The sequence below is a fragment of the Neofelis nebulosa genome, chromosome 4, assembly GCF_028018385.1.
Source record: "Neofelis nebulosa isolate mNeoNeb1 chromosome 4, mNeoNeb1.pri, whole genome shotgun sequence".
Classification (NCBI taxonomy): domain Eukaryota; kingdom Metazoa; phylum Chordata; class Mammalia; order Carnivora; family Felidae; genus Neofelis; species Neofelis nebulosa.
In genome coordinates this window covers 80,655,996-80,668,399 of record NC_080785.1, presented here as the reverse complement: position 1 = coordinate 80,668,399, position 12,404 = coordinate 80,655,996, and the positions used below count along the sequence as shown (strand labels likewise).

Sequence of the window (12,404 nt, the reverse complement as noted above, 5' to 3'; positions counted from 1 at the left end):
CTAGCAAATAGCCTTGCTTAACAAAATCCTATTGTGTCAGTTTTCCACCTTTCTATCAATGTGTCTGATGGAGAGAACTTATTTTCTATGTGCACAAAGGCACCATAGGGGACTCGCTTCGTGTTCTTTAATATCATGTTAGGCAATCTCAAATGCAAATCTAATTCCAACAGTACATATGCCACACTAATGATTTTGAACAAATAACAGAGATGAGAACAGCCAAGACAAAAAGTGGAAAAAATGTCTGTGATCACCAGATAAGGTGTACGATGGCTTCCTCACTAGGATGTCAGGTTTTAGTATTCTCCGGCCTTTATTTGGCTCACTCATGCTCACCGAAGGGACTTTTATTTCTTGATCTTTCCCCCACAAAGAGATTTATGCAAGGTAAGATCTATACAAGGAACAGTCCACAGGAAAGGGAAGAACAGAATTACACTGCTGGAGTGAGGAGAGATGGATTCACTGCCATTATTTCATCATTTTTTAAAAAGCTCAGTTTTACGAACAGTCATAGAATTTAGAGGGTAATTGTGAACTGAGTATTTGTGTCCTCCAAAACTCATTGGTTGAAACCCTAAGCCCCTCAATGAGATGGTAATAGGAGGTGGGGTCTTTGGAGGTAATTAGCTTTTGGAGAGTAGGATCATCATGGTGGGATTAGTGAGTGCCCTTATGAGAAGGAACAGGAAGAACTCTCTTCTCTCTCTCTCCCTCTCCCCCCTCCCCTCTCTCTCTTTGCCATGTGAAGATATGATGGATCATGGCCATCTGCAAGCCAGGAAGAGAATTTTCATCAGGGACCAAGTCTGCCTGCACTTTGATCTTGAACTTAACAACGTCCAGAACTGTGAGAAATAAATGTCTATTGTTTAAACCACCTAGTTTACGATATTTTGTCATAGTAGCCCACGCTGACCAAGACAGTAATTTTACAAGATTCTGACATACATATTTGTATAAAAAATAAATTAACTCCCTTTCCAGATTATAAATTATAGAGTCAGAAAGATTGGGGACTATGAGAGACATAGCAATTGTTTCAAAAAGGCTAATAAGCCAGGGTGAAGTTTAATACAGAGGAGACAGAATCACACCTGAAATATTTCACATCCTTGAACTTGTGTAGGAGTACTTTATTAAAATGCAGCCAGTCCTAGAAAGTAACTTACTATGTTAGTATCTGACCTGGTGAGATATTAGCAGTGATTTACTTATGAAATCCCTCCCGCATCCCAGATTGGGCTGACATAGAATAGAACAATTTATGGATGAGTCCTGAATTGTCTGACACTTTATGAAAAAGTCAGTTCTGCTCAAAGTGTTCAGTAGTGAAGTTGATAGAAGGTAGTTCCTGAAGGCAATGAAAAGGGTTGGGTTGCTTGAGGGAAAAGAAACCTGGGAACAAAGATCCTACAAGATCAAGTTTTGCTTAAATAGCAGGAGCAATGATTAACTTGATTTAATTCACTTAGCAACCTGCACGGCTATTAATGGTAGCGTAATTCTGTGAGGCATGAAGAAAGATAACTTTGAGAAGCAGCTTTTTTAACTTCCCCTGAAATCTGGCTAATTTGTCAGCTATTCCCCACAACTGCAAGGGTGGTCACATGGGAACAAACAATTCAATTAAGTGAGTAATATACTCAACTTTGGAAAAATATTGAATTTCTCCTTCCTTCCTTATTCTTCCCACCTACTCTCCTTCCCTCCAACCAACACTGCCATTGGAAGAAAAAGAGAAACAGAAAATTTAAAACTAGTATCAACTTTCTAATTCTCTCAAATAACATTTCAATATTTTACCTCACATATACATTTATTCGTATATATGTAATTAAATAAGTAAGACAAATATAATACTGAATTAATACTCAGAAGAAAAAGCTAATATATATTAGTATTACATGTCAGCACTTGGAATTTGAGTTTCTCCCTAGACACCTGAAAAAAAAAAAAAAAAGAAAACAGAAATCCAGTAACTATAATTCTCTAGACTTATATATAGTCCAATTAAATCTAATATAGCTTTATATATGTTTCTGATAACTAACTTATAATTGCCAATTTTAACTTATTTAGGTTACATATGGAAAGACACTCATGACTTAGGAATCTGGTTTGTTTTCACTTTTAGTATATTTTGCAGAATAATAGTGATCATCAAATATTTTGGTCATCAGTATAGTCTTTTCACATGCTACAGGTCAGGTTTGTCTAAAAGACCTCAGAATAGAACCCAGTCTACACAGGTAACTGTTTAGGTCTTACAGTGCTGAAAATATTTTCATTAGTTGTTGAAACCTCAAAATAAATACATGAAAATACAAATATCACATTTCTCTCTTAAAAATGGAAGATCCAAAGTAGAAATTTCTACAGAGCAAAAACTAGCTGTAGTGCCAGGACAAAATAAAATACTTTAAAGAAAGAGAGAGAGAGAGAGATGCCTATTTAAACATTTAAAATTTAGTAGCTATAGCTCAATGGTAAATATTTAAAATTCAAAAGTCTACAGACCAAATAGGATAACTGGAAAAGAATATTTTCTATGTAAGGGGATCACAAAGTAATAATAAACTGTATATATATTTTTTTCTGGAAAATATGTATAATAATATGATACAACAATATATATATCTTAAAAATCTATAAATAACCAGTAAGGAAAAGGCAAAGACTAAAACTTAAAAATGAACAAATTATAGGGATATGATATCCTACCAAACATAAAATATTTAGTACTTCTAGTAATGGAAGAATTTCAGGCAAAAATAACAAAAATAACTGTCTTTTTGTTGGCCAAGATGAAATACATTTATTTTATTCATTTACGTATTAGCATTAAATATTAACCACACGTTGTACCCACTATTAGCAAGAGTAGGGTAAAATAATATCCTCTCACCAGCACACATTGCTGGTTAAGGCACAAAGGCATCAACTTTCTGGAGGGTAATTTTGTGATGGGCATAAAAACTTTTATATCCTAAAAAAAAATTATGTCCTTTGACCACTAATTCTACTCAGTAATCAAAGATGTTCACAATATTTATGTATAAGATTTTTCACGTGAAGCATCACTTACAAAAGTTAAAAACTGGATATATACCAAACTTCTAACAATAGAGGATTGATGAAATAATATATAAAGGAATGCAGTGTAGCTATTAAAAGTAGTGTTATAAAAAGGAATTTAATGACATGGGAAAATGCTCATGGCAGTTTGCGAAGCAAAAAAAAATGTTGTAAGGGACTATGTATACAATGATTTCATTCTGAAAAATAGTAAATAGATAAGATACAAGAATAAACATCAAAACGTCACCAGCTATCTCTGGGTAATGTTCATGGGGGAGGAGATATTTACAGATGACGTCCATGTAATTTGCAAACTTTCTACAATGAGCACTTTGTTTCACTTTTAGATGTTCTTTCACAAAAAGAAGAAAGAATGTAATCATAGGACGTTACCCATGGAAGATCCTTGAATTCTACGTAATGTCTCTGTTGACCAGGTTGTGTGCCTCTAGGGTTAAGATGACAAACAGAACCCAGGCTGCCCACATCCTGTGTGTTCTTTTGCCTGGATTGAGCTGTTTACTCCACTCTTTATAGTCAGGACCAAAGACACTTTTTTCGTGACTTTCTTTTGAAAAATATTCTAAGCAGAAACAAAATGCTATCAAATAGCTTCCTGCCACTATTTCCTTTCTTTGGACTAAACTGGAGACTGGTCAAGAAAGGGGAATAGTTCTCTTTTGTATCCACATCTTCCATTCCATCCCCACCCCAATTAGCTAACTTTCATTATGGTAAATAATTCACTATTTTTCAGTTATATAGTACCTTTGTGTAAAGGGACAGTCTTTCCAAACACTTGTTAATCCTAAAAGCACTCTTGGGAAGTAGGTAAAAATTACTAGAGAGAAGGGAGGAGAGAGGGTAATGCCAAAGGCAGTAAAAGAGGTCAATAAAACCACACACTTGCCTCAGTTTTCTGTTGGCTGAAATCTATGCAATGCTGTAAATCGAGGCTCTATTACGGGATATTGAAGGGGAAGTGATTTGAGGGGTACAGTTTGAGGGGTAAGGTTTTTAGACCTTATATGTAGAATTCAGACGTGTAGATCACGTCTGAATGTATAAGTGTTGTATAAGTAAGAACACGGACTATGGGGCAAGACTTCTAGATTCAATTCACGGTTTCACTATTTATTAGATGTGATATTGGGCAACCCATTTACTTTTTCTGGGTTCAGTCTTTTCATGTAGAAAACAGTAAAACCTTGCATTTAGTATGATTAAAAGGATTAAGGGGGCTTATAAAGCATTGAAAGCAGTTCCCAGAGCATAGTAAGTGCTATAAAAGTGTTAGCTATTCTTAGTAATTCTAAAATATATTATTTTACAGTGACAGATTAAAAAGAAGGAGGCAAAGACTTGTATTATCCCCACATGATTCAACATCAAACTTTACAGATTTCAGTACAAAGGGAAAAGCTTCCCATATCTCTAATCTCGGGGTAGCAGTAGGTGTGCTTCAAGGTTAGAGGTGATTACTAGCTCCCAAATACAACTCAACTGCAAGGATAGGTTCCATATATTGGGTCGTATATGCTCTAGGATCCCACCTCCTGAAAAGTTTATCACCCTTTGCTTTAACTTAATAATAAGGGCAACTGAGTTACTATATAACTGGGAGTAGTGAACATAATGAAATAAGAACACTGTCACAATTGAAACCTTCACTGATTGTTTGACCTTGAGTATTTACCCCTCATCTGCTCCATGGGAATATTGACATTAGTTTATTGGAGGAAATTTAAACCACCCTTTTCCTATTGTCCCCTTTTCATGCAGTCAATACTGGGAAAATACAAAATATTTTAGTGTTCATCCTGTGTATGGCATGCTCTTATTGTTATTAAATTAATTTTGAAGCCTCTCATAAATACTGCATCTTTTTTCCCCACAAATACAAAAAAAGTATTGAGGATTTGCAGAGCTGAGCACCCGCTCAGTAGGGTAGTGAACAGGGTGAAGAGATTAGAGACATGGGAGGAAGAATATATTTTGGAATAGTTTGATCTTTTTCATTTCAAGTAAAATAAATGTGACAGCTGTTTCCTGTTGCATTTGCTGCTAACACCCCCTGATATATTTCTATTAACATAAATGTGCCTGCAAAGACCACATTTAACATTAAAGGAATACAAAGTCAGGCATAATCAAAAGTTTTCCTTCCTGTTGTTTTGATTATTTTGTTTTGCAGTGTTGTTACTGAGTATTAAAAACTCCATGATAGCAGATACTGTATCCTTTCATATATATTGTTATGGACATATTTACACTCTAATAAGTATTTGTTGAATAAACAAAATGGGTGAACAAACCAGTTGTCTCAAATTCTTAGTCTTCTAAGCTTTCTCGTAATTATATTAGGCATCATATGTCATGTTGTTTTATCACATTGATCAAGTGAGAATTTTTATACTTCATTATGCTTTCTTATATATAACACACACTATTAATTGTAATTAAATATAAAGCATTGCTCAGCAAAGCACCCCTGCATTACTGTGTTTACAGCAACATTAGAGAATACTGTAAAGGAAGCCTCAGGATATCCATGTTTCTGCTCAAGATTTCGAACCTCTTTTCACCTTGAGTTGCATTCAGGAAGCGATTTATTTTGTCAAAAACAAAAAATCAAAAAAGAAAGAAAGAAAGAAAGAAAGAAAGAAAGAAAGAAAGAAAGAAAGAGGAAGAGAAAGAAAAAGAAAGCAAGCAAGTGAGCAATTCTCCCTGTCACCACAGTATAAGAAGTCAGGGCAGAACACAGAGCATCTGTCCTGAATCAGAACCCTTTGCTGAGAAGAGGCAGAAAGAGCCCCAGCCCTCTTCTGTTACTGGTGGAGATAGAACAGGCAATGCAGTGCGGAGGAGAACGCAGAACACTGTGGACAGTGCAAAAGCAATTCGGACAGGACCTCCTGGCCACACACACAAAGCAACTAGGTTAGTCACATGTATCTAAGGGTTTTCTCTGGTCCATAAGTCAGTTTACACCAGAAGTTTGTATTAGAACTCCATTATTTATCCTTTATAGGTTACGTCATATGATTATGCTTAAGTAAAGTTTAGAGTACATTACTTCTGGTTCTTATTCCAGAATTTATGCCATTCATTTCACCCAATCTTTCTTAATATGCCAACTTTTGAAATTCTTCTAGAGGCCATAAGTTTAATTGTAACCCAAATTAAATTAAGTATCAATTGTGTGTTTATGGTGCTTCAGAACCTCATGATTTTGTGTGCATTTCCAAAATCCATGCATATAAATGACAAATGTAAAATCCTAGAAATATAATATTTTCTGACGATCTATTTTTAATGTTTTAGGTGCATTTCTGAGATTCATGTGAAGAAAATAATAATACTTACAATTAACACTTCAGAAAGTCCTGTATTTCTAAATTTCTAAGAATAGTGTTATTCCTTTTGGCAAGGTAGAAATATTTTATATCGGGGCGCCTGGGTGGCGCAGTCGGTTAAGCGTCCGACTTCAGCCAGGTCACGATCTCGCGGTCCGTGAGTTCGAGCCCCGCGTCAGGCTCTGGGCTGATGGCTCAGAGCCTGGAGCCTGTTTCCGATTCTGTGTCTGCCCCTCCCCCGTTCATGCTCTGTCTCTCTCTGTCCCAAAAATAAATAAAAAACGTTGAAAAAAAATTAAAAAAAAAAAAAAATATTTTATATCTTCTTAATCTTTATAGAGAATATTAATGCAGTCTTAAAAATAATACACTGATTCCAATAATTCAATAAAATCCAATAAAAATTTTACTATCATATCAGTACCAGTTCAACAAAGATAGTTTTAAAGTCTCGTACTTACATTGGCATCTTTCCCGGCTAATTTACATAATTCCACTCGTTCCTTCGCAGCGGGCCAATAAATCTGTAAGACATTTCAAAGTGTGTCAGAATCTGAATATCTAAAACACCTTACAATTCTAATTAGGAAAATGAGTGTGTGAAGCTGAAGAGTGGATGTCAAACTATGGGCATGTTATTAGATATGATGTAAGAATTTTGAGATTTAAATATTTTCCAAAGCCACCATAAAAAAATAAAATGAACTACCGAACTATGTATTTGCATATTATATCTTCTAATTTCTTTTCAAATGTATTTAATAATAGATAAGTTATGTTGAGAAGGCCATAAAATCTTATTGTGGTGTCAGCAGTTCAGGTTCGCATCTGTTTAAGTAAGAGATTTTATTTATGCTGTTTTTCTGTGCTCACTCAGAGTGGTGGTGCATTATAAACATGTGCAGCGAATGTTGGAAAACGGCACTTGGTTACAAGCAAAAGTTATCACTCCAAGTCAAAGACCAGTGTGGATTTCCTGGCAATATTTAACGCGTGCGGAGCTCATACGCATCTTTCACTTAGTTAAATATTATACATGCTTCATCTTACTGAAATCTCACAATGACCCTATGAGATGGCTGGACTTACTCTCCTCATTTTCACATCAGAAAACTTATTCACACAGCCACTAAATAACATGTCACAGGCCATGAACATAGTCACCAGCAAAGCCAAAATATGATCCAAAGTCCGTCTCCTGAAGTAGGGGGGTCTCCACCACTATATAATAATTATTATCTGGGCAAATGATTAAGGACAAGGTCAGCAAATCCCTTGGTTCGTAGCTCTTAATCATGCTTTAACTGTCTTGAATTTATTACAAAGGTTTTGTTTTTGTTTTTAACAAAGTTTAGGAATTCTGTCAAGAAGGTTTTGCAAATGAAGTTTCAAACAGTTATTTTACTCCATTAGCTTAAAGAAAGAAATGCTCCCTGTTAAGCTACAGACAAGAAGAAACAAGAAAAGCAAATTCTGAGTTACTTATTATATATATATATATATATATATATATATATATATATATATATATTCCAAGAGCTCTGATAAACTTTTATTATGTTTCTCACCAATGTTAGCTGAAAATGTTTTAATAGGCAAGGAAAAAAAGAAAATATCCTGAGGGAATGCACTGAAAAAGCCTTGTTAAGCCTGGAACTCACAAATGACTCAGGAGTCACAAACGGTTATATGGTATTATCTTCATTGTGAGATTTCAGGGTTTTATGTCTCTGAGTAAAGAAGAACAGAGAATACCACTCAAACTCGTACTAGACAAATTCAATAAAATAACTAAGAGTTTTAAATGAAGTAAATGCTGCAAATTACATGCTGCAAATTGCAAGCCTAAGGTGTACCTAGACAGGGTGGCTGACCGGGAGTAGGATCAAATGATGAGTTAAACTCGATGTGGTTCACAATAAGGACCTAAAGATGCTATTTATTCCAAACTGGTTTAATTCTCGGCAATTATACTTTCACACAATTCTGAAGAGTAGCCGTCCATAAAATATAAATAGACTACAGTAATAAAAAATAATATGGACAGATCTTAGCAATTTGCTATTAGGTAAAAAAAAGTACAGTCCCCCAAATTACAAACAGAATGATCCACTTAGAATAATGTCAAAAACAACTAAAAGAAAATAGACACTTTTGTCATATATGTAGATGCAATAAATATGTAAAAATGAAAACTAGGGGGTGATGAATACAGCATTCAGGAAAAAATGGTTGTCCCAGACTGGAAGGAAAAAGACAAATTGGTGGTAAGAAACAGATTATTTATGAGATCTTAGCTTTTGTTCTGGATGGTGCCTTTTCGGGTATTTAATGCATAGTTTAAAATAACTAAGCAATTCAAGTTAGTAAATAAATTAATCAAAACGGGCCATGCATAGGCCAAAAGACAACAGTCAATCATCCACCCAGAATCATGAGGTCTTAAATAAATAAACGAAAGAGGAGTAAAAGTATTTATGTTGAGAGGGAGGGAGGTAGAGAGAGAGAGGGAGGAAGAGAGAGTGACAGAGAGAGAGAGAGAGAGAATGGGGGAGGGGCTGTGAGAGGGAGAGAGAGAATCCCAAGCAGGCTCCACACGGTCAGCATGGAGACCCTACGAGCCCTCCATGGGTCTCCACGCTGGGCTTGAACCCAGGAACAATGAGATTATGACCTGAGCCGAAAACTCAGCCGACTGAGCCACCCAGTCTCCCTTCTTCCAGTTGTTTTTTAATTGTTTGTTTATTTGTAATCATTAGTAGCAGAAACACTGAAGCCACTGTTCTTCTCCTCTCCTTTAAAGGTGTCATCTTGAATTTATAGTAACTTTGCTTTGTATTTGGACCTATGAGCTCAATGTATCCTCTCTCAAGGTATTTTTTTCTTCGATGATTCATTTTTATTATTATCTTTAATTGTGATAAAATATCCGTAACATAAAATTTACCATCTTAGAGGTATCTGGGTGGCTCAGCCAGTTGAGCATCTGACTCTTGATTTCAGCTCAGGTCATGATCTCATGGTTCGTGGGTTTGAGCCCCATGTCAGGTTCTGTGCTGACAGTGTGGAGCCTGCTTGGGATTCTATATCCCTCTCTCTCTGCCTCTCCCTTGCTCTCTATCCTTCTCTCAAAATAAATAAATAAACATTTTTAAAAAAATTACCATCAGAGCTATTTTTACAGTTCATTCAGTATTGTCAGGTATATTCACTTTGTGCAAACAATCTCTCGCTAAACTGCAACTCTAAACATGCTGATCTAGAATATTATAGTGATTTTACAGAGTATCACTTTGTATCATTGGACTGAAAATAGAAGGTACACAGAATGCATATCCACCATCTGTCAATTGGTTTAATCTTTAGCTCATTTTATTTGGTCTCTAGTCAAGATGAATATTTCTTTGAGTCCTTTCAATATGTCAAATCCTATTCTTTTCTGTTTTTTTTTTTTATGATGGTAAAATTCACTCACATTTCAGAAATAAACTTAGAACAGATAGTTATGGATATTTGTTCTAATCTAAATATCTTATTGAGGGGGCACCTGGGTGGCTCAGTCGGTTAAGTGTCTGAATCTTGATTTCAGCTCAGGTCATGATTTCTTTCATGGATGTTTGTGAGATCGACCCCTGCATTGGGCTCTGCGCTGACAGTTGTAGAGCCTACTTGGGACTCTCTCTCCCTCTCTCTCTGCCCCTCCCTCTCTCTCAAAACAAACAAATAAACTTTAAATATCTTATTGTTATAAAGTCTATTAAAAAAGGGAAAATATAAAATTCTTCTATATTAAGTAAATAAGATATAAAGAAGAGAAAGATTATCACAGGGTTTTCGTTTGTTTGTTTGTTTTGGTTTGTTTTTTTTTTTACCTTGAACCAGTAGAGTGAGTGACTGAGTTAAAAAGTAGGTCATGACATAAATGTTTCTAAAATTGATTTTGCATATATTTGTAGGGGCTTCAAAAGTGAGTTAAAGAGTGACAAAATGTGGAAACAATCTTTATAACTTCTTTGCAATCTACATGAAAGCTCCAAAGTCAGCACAGAGTAAGTACTATTCATAAATTATTTGTTCATTACACATATAATTACAAAGGCCCTCTGTATGCTGGGCAAGGTGTGGCATTGAGTCAGGAAGATAGTTCTGTAAACAGATAAGGTAACCACATTTTCTTGGGAGATACAAAGTGAGCAGAGAGCTCAGAAGATGGAAACTGTGCTCAGGGAGCATCCAAGGGGCCCCAAGGGCAGACCAAGATACAGGTCTCTATTTTTGAACCACTGTTTTCACTTGCGCTTAATAGCTTAGTGTGGTTTAATAGTTTTGACTCTGACTTTTTTCTTAAGGATTTGACACTAGTAACTGCAGATTTATTTTCCCTCTTTGCAAAGGAATACAAATCTCTAAAAGATGTTTTCATGGTTTTTGTACATTTTCAGTTATTAACTGTAAGTCATATAATTGTAAATTGAATTGATTGTAAGTCACGCAATTGTAAATTGAAATGTGTCATCCTAGCTAATGAAGCAATAAAACTAAAATTACAAGCAGCAGAGAATCAAGTGTTTGATTAGTGGGTAAATGTTACACAAAGATACTCAAGCACTGAGAATTCGTTGGGCTCCAGAAACCAATTTTAATAAATCTTTTAATCTTTGTTTATAGAGGATATTTTTCCCCGAATGTTATCTCACTTTTCATCATTCGCCTTCAATCCCATAAAGTCTAGGCCCTGTTAAAAATAGAAATTATCCTTTAATCATTATTATTGAAGAGTAATTCTAAGATAGTATCACAAAGATAATTTTACTTTTTAAGATAACATAAGCCTTTAAAATAAAGATTCATTAAGATTATATACTGCCTTATTTTGATACAATGCTCTCAAGAATTCAGAAATCACAAAAAGAGTTATCTTAATATCAACAACCTAGGAGATATCTGATTGTCTTCCAGACTGGAAACATTTACTTAAAAGGGGGGAGAAAAGAATCATTGTAGTCGTGCCAATATTTAAAAGCTATCATTTTAATTATGATTTATGGTGGGATTTTCTTTTACTTGCCACCTAGTCATTAGAATAAAGCATTTTTTAAAATTCCTTTTAATTCCTTGTTTGTAAAGAATTTAAAGAAGCAAAATTTCACTTAATGCAACCTAAAAATATAATAAAGCAAAACAAAAAATAAAAACTACCAACAAGCCACATAGTTACATGGGGTTGGCAGAAATATGTTCAAGTAACATTTTTGTTTCTCAAAATCTTTTGAAGTGGCATAATACTGTGACATATCCATCTCTATCTGTGTCTATTTATAGAAAAACCTTCCGCCAATTCTGTATTTTTAAGGACAAACTGTGTATGCGCATGTGCATATCTGGGCGTGTGTGTGGTGTGTATGTCTGTGTGCATACGTGTGCACATGGTATATTGTGCATGTGTTTGTAGGTGGACAGAGAGGGGTAACAGAGAGAAGGGAGAGATTCACACAGATACATCTAGCGAGAGATATTAACTCTGACTATAGAACAACATATTTCATGAATATTTCCAAGTTTCAGCATGGTTTTCAAAAAAAATGAACATTTATTCATTTTTGAGAGAGAGAGAGGGAGAGAGAAAGAGGGAGACATGGAAAGAGAAAGAGCATGAGTGGAGGTGGGCAGAGAGAGAGGGAGACACAGAATCCGAGCTGTCAGCACAGAGCCCAACACAGGGCTCAAACTCATGGACCGCGAGATCATGACCTGAGCTGAAGTCAGAAACTTAACCAACTGAGCCACCCAGATGCCCCTAAGTTTAAGCACGGTTTACACAAAAGCCCAAGAAATACCTGAGATCCTGAAATTATTTCAGTTGCCCAGTCAGTACCCTTAAAATACAATGTCCACAAAATCTATAAAAGCCCTCTTGATCATTAATTAGGTAATGTGAACAGCTTTGAAGCAGTGGTTATTAAC

At 35.3% G+C, this 12,404-nt stretch overlaps 1 protein-coding gene across 4 annotated transcripts in view; it reads right to left on the bottom strand.

The window, feature by feature from the left end:
* The window catches only part of SEMA3D (semaphorin 3D), a 201,247-nt gene that overhangs the window by 80,189 nt on the left and 108,654 nt on the right, over positions 1–12,404 (bottom strand). For all 4 annotated transcript variants that reach the window (XM_058725243.1, XM_058725244.1, XM_058725241.1 and 1 more), the window contains exon 4: positions 6,902–6,964. In XM_058725243.1, the coding sequence (XP_058581226.1) occupies positions 6,902–6,964 (63 nt within the window). The remainder of the gene's footprint in view (positions 1–6,901; positions 6,965–12,404) is intronic.